Source organism: Lissotriton helveticus, chromosome 4_1 (assembly GCF_964261635.1).
Source record: "Lissotriton helveticus chromosome 4_1, aLisHel1.1, whole genome shotgun sequence".
In the NCBI taxonomy this organism is placed as follows: domain Eukaryota; kingdom Metazoa; phylum Chordata; class Amphibia; order Caudata; family Salamandridae; genus Lissotriton; species Lissotriton helveticus.
In genome coordinates, this window is record NC_136063.1 from 2,098,260,240 (window position 1) to 2,098,286,914 (window position 26,675).

Sequence of the window (26,675 nt, forward strand, 5' to 3'; positions counted from 1 at the left end):
CCCTGTCCCCTACCCTCTTCAATCTGCACCTTGAACCGCTCTCAGAGGTGCTGCACACCACCAATATCTCCTACCACATGTATGCCAACGACACATAGCTCTACATCAAAATCTCTTCTCCAGAGGACATTCGCTCCCTGATTGAGGCCCTGAAGTTGGCTGTTCACTCGTTCACATCTAACCAGCTTAAACCCAAAGCTAAAAAATGGAGTTTCTCTTAATTTCACCACCTAATGCCAATACAGACATTCAAGAATGGATCAAGGTTATCAAAGAGCTAAACTGCTCTCCTACCACTGTGGCTAAATCCCTTGGCAACCTGAACATGCGTGGCCATATCAACTCGATGGCCAAAACTGCAAGATTTCATTTGAACTATCTAAGAAACCTGAAACCATTCCTCGACACCTCAGATCTAAAATCGGTAATTCAGGCTCTAGTCATCTCTAGGCTGGAATATGGTTGCTCCACTCTTGCAGGCCTACCCAAGATCTCTATGGCACCCTTGAAAGCCTGCCTCAACGCCACCGCCAGACTTCTAACTGACTTTAAGAAGTTCGACCATATCTCGCCCCACCTTAAAGCTCTGAACTGGCTTCCTCTTTAGGCCAGAATCCAATTTAATCTGGCTTGCATTACCCACAAGGCTCTTTACTCCAAGTCCCCTGCATTTCTCGCCCAGGAACTCATGATATCCGGAGGAGCCAGAAACTTCCATTCCGCCAGAGACCTTTTGCTCTAACCCGCACACTTCAGGAAAAAAAGAACTTACAATCGGGCCTTCTCTGGGGCTGTCCCAAGAATATGGAACTCACTCACTCCCGCCATCAGAAGAATATAGTCTCTAGCTCACTTCAAAAAGGAGGACAAAACTTTTATAATGGACAAATTCCTCTCCTAACGCTCACGTTACAATAACCTCCAAAACCTGGCTTCACCTATCGCCACAGCACTATCCTTGGGCCTTTGCTCCTTATGATACCTACCCGGTACTTCTGAACAAACCTCCCGGGTGTTGTGACTGCTTTTTTCTAGCTTAATGTATCGATTTGTTCTTATCCCAAAATGTATCCGGGTATTATGATTGTTTGTTTTACCAATATATTGTATCTACCTGTCCCTATTCCTTTGGCTCGCTTCCCCCCTAAGTCCTTGCATCGCACCTTTTACTACTGTAAACCGCTCTGATACCTTCACGGGTCTGGTTCGCGCTCTATAAAACACTAAATAGATAAATAAATAAATCCTTGGCCCTGGACATAAAGACATACTCAGGCAAGAGGTCTTAGTCCAAGCCAACGCCCCAGCTACAGATGTTGTGTTGTCACTGAGCAATATGTGGCCCTCACACTATCTACATGGACAAAACCTGACTTTTCGGGCTATAGGAATTTTGCACTGCACCACAGATTTTTGACAGAAAAATCTCTGAAGAACTTGACAGGATTGTCATCAGCGCAGAACAAGTTTCTTACCTTCAGTAAAAATGTATCTGTAAGAGACATAGGTTAGTTATAGAATCCTTACCTTAGAATTACCCCCAGGCGTCAGACTGGATCCAGAGAATATTTTCTTAGCAGTATCCCTGTTCGTCGGTAGGTGGCATCCGCTGACTCCGTGTCCATCCTCGGCATTGTGGTTGCCAGGATAATGTCGCGGTGCCTACTTAGACACCGCCCCTGCACACTGATGTCAGTTCTGACACAACTTTCCACGCCAGAAGAGCAGATCTGTGAAAGAGACTAGCCACTGGTGCGCCACAACTAGGACCCTGTAAGGGAGTCCCTTTCCCTACAGGTCAGTTCGCAGAGTGGGAAGGATGGGTGGGGAAGTAAGAAATCTATAACTAACCTATATCTCGTACAGATACATTGTTACCGAAGGTAAGTAACTTGTTCATCTGAAAGAGACAGTTAGATATAGATACCTTACCTTAAAATAGATACCACGGCAATACCAACAGCGGATGAGGGTCTGCGAACCAAGTTCACACCAGAAAGTCCTGGAGGACAGAACGGGCAAAATAGCTGTCACTCCGGACTTGGATGTCCAGGCAGTAATGTCTGGTGAACATGTGCATAGATGCCCACGTTGCTGCCTGCAGATGTCAAGGAGTGGGACTCCACGTGCCAATGGAGTAGTTGCTGCCGTAGCCCTAGCGGAATGAGCACGCAGCCCCACTGGAGGTTCCTTTTTCACTGAAGCCATAGGGAGATGGCATTCTTTTGGACAGCCCAACCTTTCTTGACACCCACAAGGCCAACAAAGAGTTGATCATCCACCTGGAAATCTTTGGTGCGGTCAAGGTAGAAGAACAGCGCACCTTTAGGGTTCAGACAGTGGAGTCACTCCTCCTCTTTGGAAGGGTGCGGAGGAAGGGAAAAGGTGGGCAAAGTGATTGTTTGCCCTATGTGAAAGGGTGTAACCACTTTAGGAAGGAACAAGGGTTTTGTCCTAAGCACCACTTTGTCAGGATGCACAGTGAAGAAAGGGTGCTTAGAAGAAAGAGTCTGAAGCTCACTCACCCTGAGAGCAGAAGTAATGGCAACAAGAAAAGCAACTGAGAGTACAGTTGTGAAGAGGCTTTAAGGGAGCACACATAAGATAAGTTAAAACGAGATTCATGTCCCACTGGGGCATTATGAAAAGAGATGGAGGAAAGAGATGAAGAATGTTCTTAAAGAATGTGTTTACAATAGGGGACTTGAATAAAGAGGGCTGATCTGGTAGCCGAAGGAAAGCAGAAATAGCTGCAAGATAGCCTTTTAGAGTACCCAGAGCAGAGACCTGCTGGGTCAAAGAAAGGCTGAACAAAGGAACCTCAGAAAGAGGGGCAGGGAGGATATCCACAGCCTTTGCTGTGTACCATGCTACAAACGTATTCCATCGACAGGCGTATACCGTTTTCGTGGAGGAATACCTGGCTGCCAAGATGATGTTACACACTTCGGGCGGAAGGTCAAACGCTGTTAGTTGTCGCCACTCAATCTCAACGCAAGGAGGTGGAGGCTGGACAGATTCAGGTGGAGGACCATCCCCTGCTGCTGCGTCAGAGGATCCTCCCAAATGGGCAGTCTGATGGGAGGATTGATGGCCATGCTCAGGAGCTCGGGGAACCAGACTCTTCGTGCCCAGTTCGGAGCCCAAGAATGACTTGGGGCCCAGACCCACCAGATCTTCTTCAGCACTAGGACAAAACTGGTACCAGTGGAAAGGCGTACAGGAGGCTGCAACTCCATTCATGACGAAAAGCGTAGCCAAGTGAGTGCTGCCTTGGAAACTCCAATGTGCAAAACTGCTGACACTGCGTGTTCTCTTCGGTGGCAAACAGATCTAACCAAGGCTCTCCCCACCGCTGAAAAAGACCTTGCACCACCTCTGAGTAAAGACGTTGTTTGTGATCTACGAGGCACCGATGGCTGAGGTTATCTGCCCTGGCGTCCAGAGAACCTGCCAGGTGTTGAACCACCAGGGTCATGCCCTGATGTTCCAGCCATGTCCAAAGGCGCAGAGCCTCTTGACAAAGGGTTCACAACCCCATCTCGCCTTGTTTGTGGCAGTACCACATGGTGGTGGTGTTGTCTGTGAACACTTGCACTACATTACCCTTGAGGGAGGGAAGGAATGCCTTCAGTTCCAAGAGGATCGCCCGAAGCTCCAACAGGTTGATGAGGAGCCTGGACTCTGCTGGAGACCAGACTCCTCTGATCTCCACCTCTCCAAGATGGCCTCTCCTTCCAGGAGTGATGCATTGATCACCACCATGAGTTCTGGTTGGGGAAGGCAGAGGGATCTGCCTCTGACCCAATCCTGGTCCGTTAACCACCACTGCAGTTGATGCTCTGTTCCCTCTGAGATCAACGTCTTACTAAAAAAAAACAAGGCGGATCCCAAGGACCTCGAGAACTTCCGACCCATCTCCCTGCTCCCGTTCCCAGCGAAAGTCATCGAGAAGGCCGTCAACAGACAACTGACCCGCTACCTCGAGGAGAACAGCATCCTGGGCCCGTTCCAGTCCGTGTCCTGCAGCAACCACAGCACCGAAACTGCCCTCATTGCTGCCACTGATGACATCAGGATCCTACTGGACAACAGCGAAACTGCAGCCCTCAACCTCCCGGACCTGTCAGCCGCCTTTGACACTGTCTGCCACCGCACCCTACGCACACGACTCCACAGCGCTGGGATCCGAGACAAGACCACCTCCTTCCTCTCGGCAGAACCCAGAGAGTACGCTCTCCCTTTCCGATCCGAAGCCACCAAGATCAACTGCGGCATACCCAAAGGATCATCCCTCAGCCCGACATTGTTCAACATGTACATGGCACCACTCGCTCACGTCCCCTGACTGCACAACCTCAACATCATCTACGCCGATGACACCCAGCTGATCCTCTCCCTCACCAAGGACCCCCTCACTGCCAAAACCAACCTTCATGAAGGAATGAAAGCCGCCCCGAGTGGATGAAGATCAGCTGCCTGAAGCCGAACTCAGACAAGACGGAGGTCCTCATCCTCAGCTCCACTCCCTCAGCGTGAGACGACTCCTGGTGGCCGGCCGCACTGGGAGCAGCACCAACACCTACGACCACACACGCAACCTAGGGTTCATCCTCGACTCAACACTCCATGAACAAGCAAGTCAACGCCATCTCCTCCTCTTGCTTCAACACTCTCCACATGGTCCGCAAGATCTACCGATGGATCCCCACCGAAACAAGAAGAATGGTCACTCAGGCCCTCATCAGCAGCAGGCTAGACTACGGTAACGCCCTCTACGCAGGAGCCTTGGCCACACTCCTGAAATGACTACAACGCATACAGAACACCTGCGCACGCTTGATCCTCGACATCCCTCGCCGCAGCTACATCACACCCCACCTAAAAAACCTGCACTGGCTTCCCGCTAACAAGAGCATTACCTTCAATCTCCTCACCCACTCACACAAAGCACTCCACAACACCGGACCGACATACCTCAACAGACGACTTACCTTCTACACCCCGAACCGCCAGCTCAGCTCTGCCGACTCCGCTCTCGCCACCGTCCTCCGCATCCAAAAAGCAAACACCGGCGGCAGATCGTTCTCCCACCTTGTTGCCAATACCTTGAGACCCTCACGGGTGAGTAGTGCGCTTTACAAACGTTTTGATTGATTTATTGATTGATTGATTGATTGAGATCTGAACCTAGTCGGACAGATTCCCCTGATGCTGCGCCCACTGAAGCTTTAGGTCCCACTGCAGAGCCTGCATATGCCACCTGGCATGATCCACAAACAGGATGCAGGACAGGATGCTGGACACAGCAGCCTCAAAGTCATTTGCACTTAAATCCAGGATATAGGCTGAAACATCTGTATCATAGCCCGAATATCACAGACTTGCTGCTTGAGAGGATAGCCCGAAACTGCACTGTGTCCAGAACAGCTCAGATGAAAGGGAACGTCTGAGTCAGGTGTGACTTCGGCATGTTTATAGTGAACCCCAGCGAGTGCACGAGGTCTGCCGTAGTCTGGAGGTGGGAGAGGACCGCCTGGGGCAAACCCGCCTTCAACAGCCAGTTGTCGAGATAGTGAACCCCTGATCTGCGCAGATGAGCTGTGACCACCGTCATCACTTTTGTGAACACCAGAAGGGCACTGGTAAGGCCAAAGGGGAGCAGAGTGAACTAAAAATGCTCATGGCCCACCGTAGGTAGCGTATGTGGGCTTGCAGGACGGGAATATGGAAATAGGTGTCCTGCAAGCCCAATGCCACCATCCAGTATCCAGGGTCAAGGGCAGACAGGACCTGAACCAACGTGAGCATTTTGAACTTCTCCTTCCAGAGGAAGCTTTCGAGGGCCCTGAGGTCTAGAATAGGAGCAGCCCTTTGTCCTTCTCTGGCACCAAAAAGTAGTGAGAATAGCACACAACCTACTTCTGGCGAAGGGAACCTTTCAATAGCTTCCTTGGCCGAGAGAACTGAGACTTCCTGGACGAGAAGTGTCAAAGGATCCTCCGACATGCGATCGAAATACAGTGGTATGGAGGGAGGGGCAGTTTCAAAGGGGAGGGAGGAGCCTCCTCGGACTATTTGCAAAACCCACCTGTACGACGTGATGGATTGCCAGTGAGGGGGGTGATGGCGAATCCTGCCACCCACTGGCAGTTGATGGCCCTGAAGACTAGGAGGGTTTGGAGGCTTCTGCGGGAGGAGGGTAGACAGGCACGCCCGCTGGCTCCCTGAAATGTGAGGTCGCTGGGTCCCACCTCCGCCGGCCACGCAGAGGCTGGGCAGCTTGTATGAGTGGGTGGCAGGACTGGTCCGAATGTGGTGGGATGCCCCTTCCATTACCACAAAAGGGGCAAAAAGCAGACTGGGGTGGACGGGAAGCAAGGCCAAAGGTCCTGGCCGTAGCCCGAGAATCCTTAAAGCACTCGAGCAGCGAGTCTGCTTCATTGACAAAAAGGAGACGGCTAACAAAGGGCATGTCCAGCAAAGTTGACTGGACATTGCCCGTAAATCCAGACGTCCTCAACCAGGCGTAGCGGCTACCGATGTGGCAATAGTTCTGCCCAGTGAGTCGGTGGTATCCTTTTCATATCTTATTGTGCATTTGGCTGCATCTCTCCCATCCGCTGCTGCCTGGGAGAGAATGGCCCGGGCCTCCTCCAGGCACTAAGGCAGAACGTGCACAACCGTATCTATCCCAGATTGTATGGGAGTATCCTCCCAAGAGGCATGCGGTATTCAATGAACACAGTGCCAACCTAGAGAAAGAGAACATCAGTTTCCCAAGATGATCCAGCTTCTTGGATTCCCTGTCTGGTGGAGCAGAAGGGAATGTGCCCTTGGAAGAAGAGGCTTGGACCACCAAGCTCTCGGGGGAAGGATTGCGTGAGGAAAACGGGGTCGCCCGGAGCCGGGCGGGGGCAGCGGGCAATAGTCCATTCCACAGGAGCACCTGTGCTTGGGTTTGGACCAGATGCCCAGAAGGATGTCAGAGAAGGCTTCGTTGAAAGGCAGAAGGGGTTCAGAGGAGGTTGCTGCACGCTGACACATCTCTATCAGGAGATTAATACTGACTGAAATGAAGGAAGCTCCAGGCCCCGAAATGTCCATACCACTGGCCTCACCCAGGTCCTTTATTCAGTCTGGGTCTTCAAGGTGGTCTGCCAAAGGGTCCAGCGACCCCTCCCTATCCTCATCACCACCTTCTGGCCAATAGGGAACACCAGGGATGAACAGAGGAACAAAATTACCCTCCAGCGTCTGATTCGACGTCAACCAACGTCAGTCCGGCTCCGGATCCAGCTCAGGGATGAGAATGGGGATGGCGTCATAAGATCAACCAACATCGATCCAGATACAGGCTCGGATCCACCAGGGCCCTCCGGCGCCGGGGGCTGAGTCGCAGGTATCAAAGGCCCAGAGCCCAGAGCAGCTCCGCGGGGCCCGAAGGCGCGACAGGGGAGTGGGGCTGCCCAAAGATACGGTGGAGTCAATTGTAAAATATACAAAGCTGGGCAGAGGACGAACGGCTCCCGGAAAGGGGAGGAGGAGAGGAGTCCGCCCTGAAGTAGGCACTGGTGACAGAGCCTTAGAGAGACAACTCTCAGGACCTCCGTTGCATCAGCCGACCAACGGGGAGAAGTCGAAGAGTGCTGGTGCTTCTTTGCCTTCTTCTTGTGCTTCGACGTAACCGAGGATTTCGAAGACTTGGAATGGGACGAGGTGTGGGTGCTCCGCAAGCGGTTTCAAGACCTCCCTTTCAAACGCTGAGCCGACTGCCGGGCCTCCAAGAGCTTTCAGAACCTATCATCCAAATACTTTGGATTTATGGCCCAGCAGTCAGAGCACGACTTCGGGTCATGGTCGCACTCCGCAACATCATCCCGTCGATCACAATGCCAACGACGGGTGCGGAGTCGACCGACGCTACCTACTGACGCGCAGGGGTACTGCTAAGAAAAAATTCTCCGGATCCAGTCTGATGCCTGGGGGTAATTCTACGGTAATGAATCTATAATCAACTGTCTCTTGCAGATCTCAGGATCAGCTTTGAAGGCGCAGAAAAAAGGGAACTGATGTCTGCTCAGTAGGGTGGGAGCTTTATGGTTTCAGTGATACAATGATGTCACTTCTGGCTTTGATGTGGAGCCGGCACCCCCTACACCTTGAAATATAAGGAAAGGTTTCTAAATCCAGTCTAGCACCGCGGACATTCAAAACATGAGGAATATGCTCGTAGAAGTATTCATCAGACTATATATGTTTTGGCTGAAGAAGGCTAAGAAGTCTGCGACCAAGGCTAAGCCAAGTATTCCTGCCAGAAACCAGTTTATATGGTTGGTTCAGACTAAATGGGTCTTGTGGGAGCTCAGTCACTAGCTTAGCTCTTCCATTCCCTACACAATGCAGTTAAGGGGTTTACTTAACAGTTACTAGCAAATGGTATTGTTATTATTAATAGTAATAATAATATTGGTAGCAATTTCTGAGAATAACTCATTCCATTCCCTTCACAACGCAGTTAAGGGGTTTACTTAATAGTTGCTAGCAAATGGTGCTGTTATTATTGTTAGTAATAATTAAATTGGTAGCAATTTCTATAGCTAGGAGGCATATAGTTATAGATATAAAATGTAAATACTTCGAAAAAATTACCTTATAGCCTATAGTCTTCCGGTAGTAAAGAATTTCTTTTTCAAGAAGCTCAAACAATCGAGGGGGAAAGAACTGGAAGTCTTGAATATTTGGCTGCTTGGGTGGACGTGGTGCCTTAAAATACATTTAAAAGGTTTATATGTTAGAATTTTCAAATTTATACTCAAAACATTAATACTGCCAAATAAATAGATAGTTAAAATGAAGTTGTAGACTTTAAAAAGAATTTCACATGTGTAAAAATAAAAATTGTTCTCACCTTTGGTGCTTTGGGCTCACTAACACGTAAAGCATCTCTAAAATATGCATCTACTGCATAATTTGCTTTGCGTTCTCGTTTGGGAGGCTCTATCCATTCCATCATGCTCAGCTACAGTAAGGAAAACAAACAAAAACAACATATTTGAAAAAAAAAGAAAGATCAATGTAGTATTTGACATCATGACACTTACACAAAAAAAATGAAAGAATATACTAATTTACGGTGAGAGTGTGTGCTACAGTCAAACATAGCTGGATAGAATCCACATAGTCATGGCAAATTTACACATTTTGACATATTGTTATAATCTTCATATATTTTGTATTTTAGGTATCCTTTCTGAATTATACCTGTTTGTTTAGGTGTATGTTTGAAATATAAAGACATAATTAATAATGTTATGTCCCTCTCCTGTGAAAGAAACCTGGCCCCATTATGGATGCAAATTAAGGAACAGGCTCGTTCATGGTCACACCTACCGCTTTTTTAATTCGACAGATCTGCCATTTTTAAGATTGTCTCCCTGCCCCGCTTATTTTATCAACTCCAGGATCATCAATTTTTGGTATCACCTGGTTGGTTCACACAACTAATTGCTAATATTCTGTATTTTCTCTGGGGGGGCGGGTGCTCAGCCCGAGTGGCAGTAAAGACATGTTTTCAATCAACTTATTGGGGTGGATTAGCAATGTCGCTGGGAGACTAGATACTCAGGCAGAAACATCAATTCCTCAGGGGCGAAGAGCAAGCCTTTCCCCTCCCAAGAGATACCGTCACCCTGTGCAATGCCAGACACACGAAGGAGACGCAGATACCCCAAGGGAGCGAAAAGACCAAATAAGACCACCAGGGAATCTTCAATTGCGACCAGCAGGGAGGATGGCCAACCCAAAATTAAACAATGGAGTCCTTCAGAAGAAATGACAAGGAGGTACAATTAGAAAATAGGAAAAAGGAACTCTCCACTACAGAAAGGATACAAAACACAATAGGATTAAACAAGTGACAAGGTTGTGTACTCTCACACACACACTTGGGCCAGTGCTTGTTACTTTCACAAAAGGGTCTCTGCGTAAAAAGAATAAGGCAGTGAATAAAGTTTTAGAAACAGTCTACCAGCAGCTGATTTCGCAGATATACAGGATAATCAATAAGGCACACGTCAGCCATCTGAGCAACTCTCTGAATAAGGCGTGGAAAGCACAAAGGCAGAATCCTTTGAGCCTGTGATTCTATCCTGAGAATGAAGTAAAGTGTATTGTTTTGAAAACTGGTAGAAATACAACAAGAAGCCCCCTTGCATACAGGTCCGTGTACACTGAGGCATAAAGTAACTAAGTATCCACTGAGTCTTGACTCCAAGGGGGTGGAAAACAAATGGGTGTCTTAATGCTTATTGCCAGCAAGGAAAAAAAAAAAACAACTGAGCGATAGCGCAAAAGCGCGCTGAAACGGAAAACCGGCTTCAGAAAAATAATGAAGGTCATTCACAATGTGTAAAGTGCTCCGAACGCCCCAGCGCTTAGGAGTTCAAAATTATAAAAATAAAGGACAAACACAGCTCGTCCCCACGCTATAATGGCGGTGAATGAGAAAAAAAGAGGCGGGTCTGAACGCTAAGGTCAAAGCCCAGGAGGTGGTTGTAGGAGAGTAGGGTCTGCTTCCTATGGTTACCCCCACTTTTTGCTTTGTTTCACTGGTTTTTCGACTTTAGTATGGCTGTGGCCCTGCTAATCAGGCCCACAGCCTGGCTGTTCTCTCTCTAAATTGATACCATGTGCTTTAGGTACATACCAGATTGGTTACTGGGTCACCCTTGTGAGCCCCTGTATATGGTACCTTAGGCACCATGGGCATAGGTGCACCAGGGGCCTTACAGGGGCTGCAGCATGTATTGTGCCACCCCTGGTTAGCCTTCCAAACTGACACCACAGGTTTGTAATTACAGCCTGGGTAAGGTGGTGTAATCACCCCTTACTTTGATACAGTGTACCTATATATATATATATATATATATATATATGAAGTAAGTCGTCATCACCAGCTGTTCTCCACACAGAAAATTACGAAGAGCAGACCCAATCCTTTGTGCAAATTTAAAGTGCTTTATTAACGCCCAGCCTGTCCGCCATAACGCGTTTCGCTTCCCCTGAAGCTTGATCACATGACGTGTTGTGGGAGGTCAGGACCATTATTTAAAGTGCTAGTGCAAATCAATCAGACTGTAGTAGGCAAGAGAATGAAAGAAATACTAGTTTTTGATAGCTGTTGGTAACCTCCCATCATTGCGTTACACAGGGCCTGTACATATAAATATTAAATATTCCAAATACAATATTTAAAATTCACGCTCACATTTAAAAAAAAAAAAATCACATCTTTGATTTTTTTTTAAAACACCATTTGATATAAAAAAAATCTTTAGAGAGAATGTTTGAAACAGTACAGCCCAAAACAGTATAAAATATCTGCATAATACAGAAATACTGTCCACATATTGCTACCTGTGAAAGTAATTCAAAAAATTGCCATACATCCTAATACAGCCCAAGTGGGCAAACAATAAAGTGCGCTGCCTACCAACTCTGTTGAAAAACCATTTCCACTTAACTGGTCCTGAATGATCAATGTGTGACTAATGAACCCAGAGTGCACAAATGCAAGTGAAAATATTTACCATATTACAATTCAAATTTCATAACAAATAAACACCCATTAAAACCATAAAAAAGACCAAAGGCGAATCATTTGAAATTGTGCAATTTTCATATTAGTCATAATGTTGGTATCTTTCTGCAGTTTTAAGGCCCCTGATAAGAATACAGATTGTGATGAAAGAGCCCTCACGTATATTATCTCTCACAGACATGTATAAAGGTCTTCACTAGCGTTCAGCCCATTTGGATTTTTATTGTCCAATTTCAGTATATACCGGGTTTCGAGGAGGCGTAATCTGGCTTCCCGATCCCCTCCTCCTTTTTTTTTTAAAACAGATTTTATTGACAGATCACAATTGCAGAGCTCAGTACCCCAGAGGTATCTGCCAGCCAAATATATGCATAAGTGACATCGCCATCCGTCATTGATATTTTACATAGGTAACAAGAGAATATAGGTAATGCAATAAACAACCCTCCCTTCCCCCCCCCCCCGAATGCCCCTCCCCCCCCCTCCCGGATCCCTCCTCCCCACGCACGGTTGGTAACTTTTCGGCGAGCAGCACACGCACATCCATGGCTCCTACACCCTTAAATGTCCAGTATTGAGTCCTGTTCAGGCGGAGGTTCGAGCTATAGTCCCCTGTAATCGGACCAACGCTTCCAAATTTTATAGTGCTTACATGGGCATCCCCTGGCAAGAAAGATGGGCTTCTCCATCCCCATACAAAAGTCCAGTCCTCTCTTCCATGCCACTACGGACGGGGCCCTTGGGTCCTTCCATGCCCTGGCTAGATCTCTTTTGGCCACTGTGAGCCCCAGCAGCAGTAAATTACCCTCCTCCTTTTAAAGGTAGCACCGTGTCAACCTCATAATACTGGAGATGGGCTGGATTGGCTTCATGTGTGGTATCGAAGTGTCTAGCTACTGGGTAAGCCTGATCCTTGCCTACTATGGCCCTTATGTGCTGGAGTATCCGTTTGTGGGCGGGCAACCTGGTACTACCAACATACCTCAACCCACACGGACACTCCAGCACATAGACCGCGAAGTCCGTTTTGCAAGTCAGTCTTTTGGTGATTTCAATTGGTTGTTGTTTAAAAGGGCTGCTGTAGCTAGTTTTGTTGCAACCATGACGACAGGCCTTACATTGAGGACACTTCTTAAACCCCTTGCTAAGGGACATCCATGTGCTGGAGATTTGAGGTTCTAGACTATTTTTGACCAAAGCCTTGCCCATTGACGGTGACCTCCTGAAAGTAAGCACTGGTTTATCTGGCACATTCAGATCAATAATAGGATCTCCTTTAATGAGATTCCAATTCCTGTAAAATATTCTCCTTAAGTCTGAGTGTTGCCTACTGTAAAATAGAATAATGCGAGATTGAATATCAGAATCTTTGGGGGCATCTGATCTATCCTTAGATTTTGAAATTAATGCTATTTGTCGGGGCATATTCTGAGTCCGAGTGATGGCAGACTCTAGAATTTCATTAGAATATCCCCTAGCTATAAATCTTAATCTGCTGGCCTCCTGTGCAGCCGCACATTCGGCATCCGAATTGCAAATCCTCCTAATGTGCAGCATCTTCCCGTAGGGGATGCTGAGGATGAGGTGGTGCGGATGATGACTCGTCGCATGCAGGATCGTGTTGCCGGCAGTCGGTTTCCTATATGATTTAGTAGCTAAGATGTTGTTATCTACATAAACCTCCATATCTAGGAAACAAAGAGAAGTAGCATCAATATTGGATGTAAATTCAAGATTTTAATTGTTGTTATTGAGTTCCTTAACAAACTCCCTGGCACCCTCTTCTGGACCCCTCCAAACAAAAAACAAATCGTCGATGTATCGTAGGTACAGAATAATGTTTTGTTCCATGGTACCTCTGAGTTGTCGCATGAGGACCTGTTCCTCCCACAGCCCCATGTGTAAACATGCGTAACTGGGGAACAACAGGCCCCCATCGCAACTCCCCTGATTTGTTGAAAAATGTGATTGTTGAAGAGTAAAAAAATTCTGCTCCAAGCACATTTGCACCATTGTAATCAACATTTTGTTGTGTGCTGCAAAATTCATTGGACGTTTGTTAAGGAAATGTTCAATAACTTTCAGCCCATCATGATGTCTGATCGATGTATATAGGGCATATACATCCAAACTCATTAAGAACATGTCTGGACCCCACTTCACATGCTCTATCTTCCAAATAAAATCAGAGGTATCTTGAACATATGACCTCAGTTCTCTGACCCAGTCCTGTAGAAAGTAATCAATGTATTTGGAAACATTCTCCAATGAGCTATTGATGGCCGAAATGATCGGTCTTCCAGGGGGTTTGTTAATATTTTTATGTATTTTTGGGATCAGATAAAAAGTAGGGATGACCGGAGGTTCTTTTTTTTAAAAAACGAAACTCCTCCTCAGAAATCAATCCCCCACTTCTCCAAGCCTGGAGTTTTGCATACTGATCCATCCAAGTGGACTTTACTATTTGGATGTTGCTTTTTCTGTAACACAAAGTATCCCCCAATTGCAGTTCAGCTTCCGCCAGATATAGTTGACGCGGCCACAAAACTATATTTCCACCTTTATCCGCTTGTCTGACTATGATGTTGCAGTCAGATTCAAGCTTGCCAACCAGTTGTGTATAGCACCGATTTTGATTACTGATGGCAAACCGCTTTTTGTTGGTGGCAATATATAGTTTTTTTAGATCCTGTATGACCAAGTCCTGGTAGGCATCTATAGTGTCATGTACCATTACAGGCTGGAAGACTGACTTTGGCTTGAAGGGGGTTATACATTTTCTCATGTCATCCATCAGCAAACTTTCTGCCACATTGGTACTGTCCCCCTGCTCATTTTGTAACAACCATATTTCTTCAAACACTTCTTGATCACCTACAGTTAAAAGTGACAGACTTCTGATGGCTTCAGATGGTGCCTTCTTTTTTGGTAACAGACGATGAAATTTGCTCAGTTTGAGTTTCCTAACAAATCTAAAAGTTTCCATTCTAGTGTCCGCCTAATTAAAGTTGCAGGGAGGACCGTAAGATAGTCCTAAGCCTAGGACTGATTCCTCTCCTGAAGTCAACTTTATATCTGTTAAGTTGATTACTGCGTTGAGGTTGTTGCCTGGGCCATGTTGTGGTTTTGAAATCGGTTCAAGCGGCCCCTTGCCGCTTTCTTTCCCCCGGTTCCACCTTCTTTTGCTGCATCTGCGCCTTTGGCCGCGCTTATAATTTTCTCTTTGGTTCGATTTCCCGCTGGCACTCGGGGACGCAGGGTATCTCTCCGATCCTGGCAGAGGAAATTCACTTCCTCTGCCAGAGAAAACTTGGTAAACCCCAGCTGTTGAATTGTGGCAACATCCCCCTCAGGATCACTTTCAGCTGCTGAGCTGAGGTCCGAAGCTGACATGGACATTGCCATCATATCTTTTGTTGTTCTTCATTGTAGTTTGTTGGTTCTCGCCTTTACCTCATCGTACCGGCGAGCAAAAGTGAAGACTTGTCCATTAAGATAGTCAGTGCGGTCTCTCTCAAATTTGAAAGCTTTTCTTTTTTTGATTACTTCCTCATCTTTTCTTAATCTAGCCATCATGTCCTCTCTCATTTTCTTTATTTAGTCACTCATTTCCAATTTGCCGATTTCAACTTCTAGTGACTCCATTTCCATTTGAATTCTTGCGCAGTCACTCTCGGCGTATTTTACTAGTATTGCCATTAATTTACTGGAGGATTTGGGGTTCGATTCAGCCCATTCCGCTAACATTGCCGGGTCCGGATTGTCATAACTGGGGGCCAGGGTAATGCGTAACCCCCGAGGCATATATACATATATATATACACACACACACACATATATATATATATATATGTATATGTATATATATACATACATATATATATATATATATATATATATATATATATATATATATATATATACACACACATATATATGCATATTAACCTATAAGTCACTCCTATGGCGGGCCTTGACAATCCTGGAGGCAGAGGGCAGAGTGCTTGGTTTTGTGTGAGAGGGTGCCCTAGCATGAGCTGAGCCCCTCTGCAGCTTTCGGAACCATCTCCTTATAGCTGTTCTATGATACAGCCATACCATATACTCTTAAGTGCATTATAATCCTTGCGGTTAATGCTAACTTTGGTTTGGCTTTATCAAAACATGTTGTGTAAGGTGTCAAACACTTTGGAATACTACCACTCCCCACCCCCGCCAGTTCTGGCGGCGGGGGGTAGCATTTCACTCTTCTAGAGGGAGAAGACATGTAGTTACTGGTAAACCCGGTTAAAGTTAAACAGAGCCCTAGCATCACAAAATGGATGTTGCTGCCACAGACACGAGTCTGCCCTCCTGCTGCTGGACAAAACTCTTGCAGGGGAGGCCTGGACAATAAGTTTCCTGTCCAGGGAGGTGCCAGCGCCTCCCGAGACAGGCTTTAGTGTATTGGGGCAGGGTGGGTTGCATTCAGTGAATGCTTTTCAGACACTGCCTGAGGCACAAGTGTGGATGTGTGGATGATTCAAGTGGTGGCAGCTCCTGCAGTCCATTGGGGTTTCGGTGACAGCGTGGGCAGCTTTATCTCTGAGGCTCCCAAATAAACATTTGCGTGCTTGTTTTACATTACGCTGACAGCGCTAGCATGATGTAGATGCTGGCGCCGATGTATTTTTAAAAACTTGTCACTTACCAATTTTAATATTGTTTTTGAGCACATCACTGCCAGAGCGCTTTCTACCTCTCTGCGGCTGCCGTTTTGGGTTGTGTCCCGAAGCTAGGTTGGGACGGAGTTAGCGGTCTAGCTTATTGGGGGAGCACACCATATAAAGCACATGTGTCCCCGTGCGCGCAGCAGACGTGCGCAGCGGGCGCGACGGTGGCGCGCCGAAGGTGCACCTAAGGTCAGCCCGTCTGCGCCCGTCCGCGCATTGACAGAGCACAGAGCCAGAAACGCTGGATCTAATGAGTCAGGAGCTGGGGTCAACATATTAGGCTACAGCCGTGAGTCGTTGCTTATGTTTAACAACAACTCATGTACCACCAATAAGCACTGGGATGTATTGCATTCTATGTCACGGACCTGCCCCTTTTGCCACTTTCACTTTAAGACATCACCATCACCCTCGCCCTCTCCCGCTCGCATTGAACACAAGGCTAATATTCGCGCAGCGCTTATCAATGCACGCTCGCTGGCTAAACATACAGAAGATGTACATGAGCTGGTTGTGGACGAGGAGCTAGATCTCCTCTTTATTACGGAAACATGGTAACATGACTTTTGTGCACCAGTGATTGAACTTGCAACTCCACGGGGGTATAAGATCACCAGACTTGATCGCAAGTCAGGCCGAGGAGGCGGCATTGCCGTGATCTTCAGGGACAGGTGGACATTGTTAAAGGAAGGTACAGGAGAAATTCTTGAAGGGGAAGCGCTGGAGTTCTCTCTAGCCCTATCCCCGCATTTCACTTTGGGTGGAGTTCTGATCTACCGCCCCCCTGGCCCGTCAGTCACCTTTATTAAATCCCTAGAGGAAGTAATCACCCGAGGGGCGATTAGGTTCTCAAGGTTCTTGCTAATAGGCGACTTTAACATTCATTTTGAGAACCCCCTGGCTCCCGGGACAAGGGATATGTCTGACCTATGTGAACTAACTCACCTTACCCAGCATGTGCGCCATCCCACCCACACTTGTGGCCACATTTTAGACTTAGTTTGCTCTAACTTTAGTCTTGATTTGGGGGATCCGTGGCCAGTGACGTGGTCGGACCACCACCTGGTCAGTTTTTCGTGGGATATTAGCAGTCCCTCCGTGCCGGGTGGGAAAACCCCTGGCCCTCCTCCAAAAAAGATTAGCATCCAAGCCCTGACCACAGCCTTGGCTCTAACATCCCCTGTCAAAGCCTCAAATTTAGAGGGTGTAGTAGAGAAAATTCTCGGAATGGATTAGCAGGGCCATCAATTCTCTCCCGCAACCTTCTGTGAGTGGTCGCGTACGGGACCTTCCATCGAGACCATGGTTCACCGACCACTTAAAAACATCGACGCTAGGATGCAAAAAATTGGAACGGGCTTGGCGTCGGGAATACTACCCCGAGCTAAGGATGCTCTTCGCACCGCACAAAGAGAATACTATGCTGCCATTAAGGTAGCCAAAAGTAATTTTTTGGCAGAGAGAATTTCCAGAGCCAACAATAACAGCAAAGAGATCTGTGCTGTTGTTCGCAGCTTTATGTCACCGGTGGCTGAATCATCTTCTGCCCCTATCTCTGCTGAGTGGTGCGAGGAGTTGTCTACCTTCTTTATTGATAAAATTCAAACAATTCAGGCAAGCCTACGGCTTCCTACCCCGGCTCAACACCTCCCTACTTTTTCGTCACCACAGAATAACATGCCGAGTCAGCTCTTCGCGCATTTCGACTGGGCCGAGGATAAGGATGTTTTATCCATTTTGAAATCCCTAAAATCGGGGACAGCAGCGGACCCTTGCCCTGCGAGGGTTCTGAGCGGGGTGGCTGAAATAATTGCACCTGTGGTGGGGGCCTTGATTAATGAGTCACTTCAATCAGGCATGTTGCCCTCTCAATGGAAATACGCCAAACTCCTGCCCCTTATCAAAAAATCTACGGCTGATCCGCTCCTACTATCCAACTACCGCCCCATTTCCCTTCTTCCAGCCCTGGTGTGTGAAAAGGTGGCCTTCAGACAGTTGGAAAAATTTGTGGAATCTTCGGGTGCATTGCACCCTGCTCAATCGGGCTTCCGAACAAGCCATTAGAGAGTGTCTGGATGGAGGCGGCAAAACGGCATTGATCCTGTTGGATCTCTCTGCCGCGTTTGACACGGTGCCCCACCTCCAGCTCCTCGCCAGGCTGTCAGATATTGGTATTACGGGCAGAGCCCTTGCCTGGGTCAAGGCATTCTTGGAAGATCAGTCCCAACAAGTATGGATGCCCCCCTTTAACTCAACTGACAGTAAAGTGGCCACAGGGGTCCCGCAAGGGTCAACGCTGAGTCCCTTGCTATTCAACGTTTATCTGACCCCCTTTATTTATCTGGCGGAGAGAATGGGGGCCAAAATTATGGCTTACGCCGTTGACACCCAACTCCTCTTCACCTGGAAGGGTGACGACCTCCAGGCGGCTGAGGCCCAGCATTGTCTATCCTCGGTCTTTGCCTGGCTGGCCCAGGCTAGCCTGAAATGCAACGAGGACAAATCAGAAGTGCTCCTTTATTTCCCTGCCCCAAGGGGGACTGTGGGGTAGCCAAGAACCTGGGGATCTGGTTCGGAGCCGACCTGAGCTTCCGCAAACAGATCATGAGACTCTCAGGAGCCTGCTTTGGTACCCTGAAAGCCCTCAGGAAGTTCTTCCCCCTTCTTCCTAGCGTTGCAAAGGAGGCGGTAGCCAGGGCGCTCATATTCTCGCGCCTGGACTACACGCACAGTGAAATCCATGCCCTCTACATCGGCTCTCCTGGAAATCTCTTGGGAAAATTACAGGTTGTGCAGAACGCGGTGGTTAGGCTCCTCTTTGACATCCCGAGGAGACTAAGTGTCCGCAAGCAACTGAGCGATCTACACTGGCTCCCGGTTGTTCAGCGGGTACGCTTTAAAGCCCTGGTCCTGGCACATAAAGCTCTTCATGGCCCCTGCCCCTCCTACCTGAGTGCTAGGTTTGCGTTTTACCTCCCGACCCGTCATCTGCGCTCTGCTGCGCAAAGGCGGCTGGTAATCCCTAGGTTTAGAAGAGCCCGCCTGGGAGGTCAGTCCCTGGCGGTGAGAGCATCCACCATGTGGAATGCCCTGCCCGATGCACTAAGACACACAAAAGAACTAACCACCTTTAAAAAACTTCTGAAAACATATCTGTTTAAACAAGTGGTGTAACCGCCCCAGTCTGCTTTGTCACTGTTTTCCCCAACGCGCCAGGACACTCTTGAGTAGCAGTGCGAGATACAAATCCATATATAACATAACATAACATAACATAACATAACAAGGTGCTCCATGCATTTCCCAGTTCAAACCGGCCCCAGCTCTGGCGCGAAACTGGACAAAGGGGAAAGGGTGTAACCATCCCCTCCCCAGGTCCACCCATAGGAGGGACCTTAGAGTTAGTCCAACACCTAAACTTGCTATAAGTATAGAACCCCAGTCCCAAGGACTTTAGATTACCCTGGACGAAACTCTGATACATAATTCCTGGACCTCCGACATCCCATATCGACTGGAAGACGGAAAAAATCTCCCTTGTGGTCAAGGAGTGACCACCCTGTCCAAACAGGCACCAACAGCATCTTTGCTGGTCTGCATTTTCGAGGCCCCCGCCGGATCCCGAAGAATCTGCGACACAGGACACGGACTTCCAGACATCTCGGACGCTGACCTGCGCTCCCAGCAAAGCTGAGACCTGTAGCAGACACGAGAGACGTGTGACCGGAACTCCTGGACATCCTGCATTTTTGCGACTGCACCTACTTCCAGAGGTATCCCGAAGTTGTGCAGTGGGTTATTTGAAGCCCCTGCCCGAGCACCATTTGCACCGAAGCTCAGAGGCCTACACTCCACAAGTGTCCTGTGGGCCCGCTTTGTGCATTTCCGCTCGAGGTCCCTTCACGGTTCCTAGTCTGTTGGCTAGCGAGCCCCCACGAATGGCCATCCTTGATTTCTTGAGCTTTCCTGGTTGCTCCAGACTTGCTCCCACTCCTCTCCAAAGGAGGAGTTCCTCAGACCTTGCTGGTCTGCACGAAGCCCATCTCGACATCCTGCATGGATTGCGTTTGCCAAGGCTTGTTGGGTCCAATCCAGATTCCTACACCGCAGTCAACTAGATCCTTCGTAGGACAGCTCGAATCCAGCTCTGGTTAGCGTTGCGCCTTCTGGTCCTCGTGGCTGAAGAGACAAACTTCACCTTTTCACCTGAAATCACCCGACATCGGCTGGCATCTTCCTATCGCCATCCTGGTCACTGGCTAGTGATCCAGACTCTGTCTCCTCTGCTTTCAGGTTCTTTACATCTCCGATCCACCCGGACACTTTTCCTCTGGTCGCCTGCAGCACTTCTTCGCAGCTCTGAATTGGAAGCGGCAAAAAAACCCGACACCAAAAGACACCTATGCACCCGGCTTCCCTGGGTAAGGTAACACAAGCACTCTGGTGCTCCCGTGGGTCTTGTCTCTCGAAGTGTCCTAGTCTAAAAGGGTTCCATCGTAGTTCACCTAGAAGTGCCCTTAATCTTTAAAATTGTAACTTGTTTGTTTCCCATAGAAAGTCAATGGTAACCCGCAGCTGTTTTTAGACACTGCACGCGTCTCCTCTGGGCCTCCTACATCCTAACCTTTGGTGGTTCTAGGCAGCCCCAGGGATTCCACAGGCCCTCAATTCTGCCACACCTTCTCCCCATACCTTACACTCCAGGAGACCATACCAGACTTTAGCCCTATTAAAGCCAAGGTGTTTTATGGGCGAACTTGGGGAGCATAAGATTACCAAAATTACAAGTAACTTGCCTTTGGTAACTATATATTTGTAAGAGACTTATATTAGTTATAGATTCCGTACCTTAGAATTTCACCCATGTGTCAGACTGGATCTGGAATTTTTTTTTCTTAGCAGTACCCCTGCTCGTCTGTAGGTGATGTCAGTCGACTCTGCATTTGTCATCGGCGTCGTGGTCGCCAGGATAACGTTGCAGTATCTATTTAGCCGCCGCCCATGCGTGCTGACATCAATTCTTTGTACCCGACTTTCCACGCCAGAAGCGCAGAGCCGAGCAAGACACTGAAAACTGGTGCACAAACCTAGGGCCCTGAAGGGGAGTCCCTTACTCTAGAAGTCAGTTCGCAGAACAGGGGAGATGGGTGGGGCGGTAAGGAATCTATAACTAAGATATGTCTCTTACAGATATATCATCACCGAAGGTAAGTAAGTTGTTCATCTGAAAGAGACAATTAGTTATAGATGCCATACTTTAGAATAGATACCCCAGCAATACCAACACCGGAGGTAAGTCTACGAACCAAGTTCACATTAGAAAGTCTGTGCTGCAACAGAAGATCCTCCCGTAGAGGCAGTCTGATCGGAGGATCGATGGCCATGTGTAAGAGCTCGGGATACCAGACTCTCCATGCACAGTCCAGCGCCACAAGAATGACTTCGGCCCGGTCGCGCTTGATCTTCTTTAGCACTCTGGGTAGAAGTGGTATAGGCGGAAAAGCGTACAGAAGACCACAACTCCACTAGTGACAAAAAGCGTTGCCGATCGAGCGCCGCCTTGGAATTTCCAATGCGCAGAACTGCTGCCATTGTACGTTCTCTTCGAAGGAGAATAGATCTAACCTAGCCTCTTCACACTGACGAAAGAGACCTTGCACCACCTCTGAGTGAATACACCATCCGTGCCCTCCAGGGCCTTGATGTTCCAGCCATGTCAAGTTGCGGCGGGCATCGTGACATAGGGCCCACGATCCCACCCGCTCTGTTTGCTGCAGTACCACAAGGCGGTGGTGTTGTCCAAGAACACCTGCACTACTGATCCTCGCACAGAAGGAAGGAATGCCTTCAGTGCGAGACAGATCACCCGTAGCTCTACTATGCTGTACAAAACACGGGAGGCCTGGCAGATAGACCTGGGCCCACTGGATGACGAGGACTGGACTGGACTGAGGTGTTAGAATCCCCGCGCGGCGCTGTCATAGCGGCACTATTACGGTTCATACAATTCAAGTAGCCCCATAGGGTCTACTACACCAGATAAAGGCCATTGCGGACAGGGCTATACACGAGTATACCCTTGGATAACAACTACTTTATGCATAATGAGACCTGATTTAAACAACATTCAGGAGTGGCAATGGGGGAGAAATTTTCCCCATCATTTGCTAATATATGTATGGGCTTCTTTGAAGAACAGCATATTTGGAGACGATGTACACTGGATTTGACTACTCCCAATTATTTATTGGGGAAGATTCATTGATGACATTATCATGATCTCGGGGGTGACAACAAGAACCTTGATGCGTTCCTAGGACATATTAATGATAACCAGTACAATCTGAGCTATACTCACAACATCAATAGTAGCCATATTGACTTTCTAGATATTACACTCTTCATTGAAAATGGTAAACTTGAGTGCAAACTCTTTCACAAGGAAACAGCGTGTAATTTTGTGTTGCACGCTAGTAGTGCACACCCTGACTCTCAAATTCACGCCATACCGTTTGGCGGAATGATCAGGCTCAGACGCAACTGCAGTACGGATGTTGTATTCCAGCAAGAGATTGGAACTCTTAAACAACGCTTTTTAAATAGGGGCAATGATTGCACCTTATTAGAAAAAGCCCATACCAGGATTAATAGAACAAAAAGAACAGGACTACTTAAATCTAAGTCCAAAAAAAGCATAAATAAGATGGTGACAGGATTGCATTAATAACACAATTCAATTCACAGAGTAGCCTAGTCTTTAAGATATTCAACAAACATTGGCAACTTTTGAGGATGGATCATGATTTGGATCCGTATGTTTCTAAGAAGCCCCGAATTGTATATAAAAGAGGTAGAACTTTGAGAAATATCTTGATCCCCTCTATTAAAACCAATTCAATGAGTGAGCAAAATAATATGTGGTTACCTAATAAACCGAAGATTTTTTTTAAATGTGCAATGTATGTCAGTTTGCAAATAAGAAGACCTGTTTTAGCTATAACGCAACATAAGTACACATGATACATGACTTTATGAACTGCAATACAAAACATGTAGTGTATTGTATTATTTGTCAATGTGGTTTAATCTATATTGGCAGTACGATTAGACTGCTCAAGGAGAGGGTACAAGAACATATTAGAGCGATTCGCAATTGCAATGAGAACTATCCCCTTGTAGTACATTATAATACTGTCCACACCAACTCAGAAGTACTGCGCATCAGATTTCAAGGGATCTCTGTGGTTAAGGATAATCCACGAGGAGGGGACAAAACATTAGCAATAAGGAAATTGGAATCTAAACGGCTCATAAAATTGCAAGCTCTGGATCAAGGACTCAATACAGTCAGAGAATTACATGTTTTTTTACGAGACTGAGTGTAATCAACATCTGATCACTGGTCTATTCTGTATCTTCGCTGTTGTTGTAAATGAATGTCTGACTGCATATCTGAGAAATGCGGAGCTGAAGCTAGTCATTACAATTTACGGTATGATTCATGACCCGATTTCAGCTAATAGGTTGTGGAGTCCCTTTGTATTTGCTTCTTTTATGATCACTACTCAAGGGGAGTTTGAACTGAGGATTGTAAATGTGAAGTCATGTTGTCAAAGGTAAATCACTACACTTGTCTTGGTTTGTGGGGTCTTTCTCCTATATACTTCATAAGTGATTGGATACATGACATACATCACTTTCACGTTAGTAGTGTATGTGATCATGTGTGCAATTAGTATCAAGACTATATGGGGACTATTTGTTCTATCACTTTATTTAACAACTAGCAGCCCGTCCCGACGTTGTCCGGGGATGAAATGAAATGTGTGCAATGTTTGTAATAGTAAATCCTAATTTATGTGGTGCCGAATGAATTCCGCAGTTCTGAAAGCCGCGCCCGTTTTTTTAGGCGTGCCCCCTCTGACAACGCCGAGCCTCACAAATGAGTAAAGGTTTGTTTTTGTTATCGCCGCAAGTACTGTGAGTGTTATCAGTAATGGAGCGTGAATGGGGGTGCATATTGAAATCCAAGACCATTCATTTTGTGTTTTTTGTTTTGGCCCAGGCCCCTCTGACAACGGTGACGCCCACAAAGGTGTGAATGTTGCGCCGAGTGAATTCCGCACTTCTTAAAGCCGCGCCACTTTTTTAAGGCCTGCCCCCACAGAGAACGCCGAGGCTCACAAATGAGTAAAGGTTTGTTTTTGTTAGCGCCGCAAGTACTGTGAGTGTTATCAGTAATGGAGCGTGAATGTGCGAGCACAGTGAAATCCGTGCACATTTTTCTTTTTCTTTTTGTTTTTGTGCCAGGCCCCTCTGACAACGGTGACGCCCACAAAGGCGTGAATGTGGCGCCGAGTGAATTCCGCGCTTGTGAAAGCCGCGCCCCTTTTTTTAGGCCAGCCCCCTCTGACAACGCCTAGGCTCACAAATGAGTAAAGGTTTGTTTTTGTTCGCCGCAAGTACTGTGAGTGTTATCAGTAATGGAGCGTGAATGTGCGCGCACAGTGAAATCCGCCCACATTTTTGTTTTTGTTTTTGTTTTTGTGCCAGGCCCCTCTGACAACGGTGACGCCCACAAAGGCATGAATGTGGCGCCAAGTGAATTTCGCGCTTGTGAACGCTGCGCCCCTTTTTTTAGGCCAGCCCCCTCTGACATGCCGAGGCTCACAAATGAGTAAAGCTTTGTTTTTGTTAGCGCGGCAAGTCGGCAGTTAGCGCGGCAAGTCGGCAAGTACTGTGAGTGTTATCAGTAATGGAGCGTGAATGGGCGCGCACAGTGAAATCCGTGCCCATTTTTTATTTGTTTTTTGTTTTGGGCCATGTCCCTCTGACAATGGTGACGCCCACAAAGGAGTAATGTGAAGTGTAGTTTGACACGCCCATCGCTACTTTGACACGCCCATCGATGACAGCATAACGCCAACGCCCACAAGGGACTACTTTACCCCTAAGGTTCTTTGACCTTTCTAATGTATATGGTGGCCAGCTGTATAGCCTATGTCCATCTGCTGCAACTCCCCTTTACAATGCTGTATTGGGTGTTGTGATTGGTGCTGTACTTCTTGAGATTACCCGCCTCAAAGGTTTCAGCTCTCTCTTTATAATAGTACTAGCAGTACGTCCCGACGTTGTCCGGGTATGAAATAGAATGTGTGTAATGTGTGTATTCGGCAAGGGCAATTTATTTTAAAATCTCGCGGTAGACAACATTTTTTGCTTCATTAGAATAGGGACGGAGAAGGCCCAGCTGCAGCCCTGGTTGATGTGAGCAGGCACGTGTAATTGGTGTAGTGATCTGCCGCCTGAGCACGGCTACAGCCCTGGTTGATGTTAGCAGGCACGTGTAATGTCGTTGAATGAGAGAGTTATCAGCCACGGGTAAATCCGTTTAATGAGAGAGTTGAGTGACAGCGAGTAGGAGAGGCTGCAGTAATTGTCCCCGCAGACACGCTCATTTGCGTGTTCCCCCGCTGGAGGCCCAGATGCAGGCCTGTTTGATGTTGGCAGGCGCGTGTTCACCCGCTTGAGGCCCAGCTGCAGCCCTGGTTGATGTTATCAGGCGCATGTAATTAGTGTGCTGATCCGCCGCCTGAGCCCGGCTAGAGCCCTGGTTGATGGTAGTAGGCGCGTATAATTTTGTTGAATGAGAGAGTTCAGTAACAACGCGCAGGAGAGGCTGCAGTATTGTTACTTAAAAGGCCTCCAGGTGAACGCTTTTGTCACACCCCCAGCACACGGCCACAGCAGACGATCTTCTGATTAATGTACGACCCACATGGCATGAAGGGCGGAATGTAGCACACGCCCCCAGCGTTTCTCACGCCCACAGCATGTCACACCCCAGCGTGCCCCTTGATGCTGCGCAGCAACGTAATTGGCGCTTGTATGTACGACTCACATGGCATGAAGGGCGGATACACGTCCCCAGCGTTTGTCACGCACCCAGCGTTTGTCACGCCCCCAGCACGCGCCCACAGCCTACGATGTGATGGCCGTACCACACGCCTCCAGCCCACGCCCACAGCACAACGCAGACACGCCCACAAGGGACTACTTTGCTGGCACGGTTCTTTTACCTTTTAAATGTATAGACTAGTTGGCCTAACGGCTAAGGCGCTCGACCTTGGACCTGGGATCTGGGTTCGAGTCTTGGTAACGACGCCAAACATCCTGTGATTCTGGGCAAATCACTTAATCTCCCCGTGCCTAACAAAAATGAATGTGTGTCCTCATGTAACATAACTGGTGCTATGTAAAGCGCTCTGATACCTGATTCAGTTTGGGTCAAGTTCGCGCTATATAAAACTCTGCAAAAAAAATATATATATGGTGGCCGTCTGCATAGCCTATGTCCTTCT

The 26,675-nt window shown here is 47.6% G+C and overlaps 1 protein-coding gene across 4 annotated transcripts in view; it reads right to left on the bottom strand.

Annotated features, from left to right (window-relative positions):
* Positions 1-26,675, bottom strand: part of SMARCA1 (SNF2 related chromatin remodeling ATPase 1) — a 2,556,005-nt gene that overhangs the window by 541,230 nt on the left and 1,988,100 nt on the right. For all 4 annotated transcript variants that reach the window (XM_078688758.1, XM_078688761.1, XM_078688757.1 and 1 more), the window contains 2 exons: positions 8,912-9,022; positions 8,653-8,766 (listed from right to left, as the gene is read on the bottom strand). In XM_078688758.1, the coding sequence (XP_078544884.1) occupies positions 8,653-8,766; positions 8,912-9,022 (225 nt within the window). The remainder of the gene's footprint in view (positions 1-8,652; positions 8,767-8,911; positions 9,023-26,675) is intronic.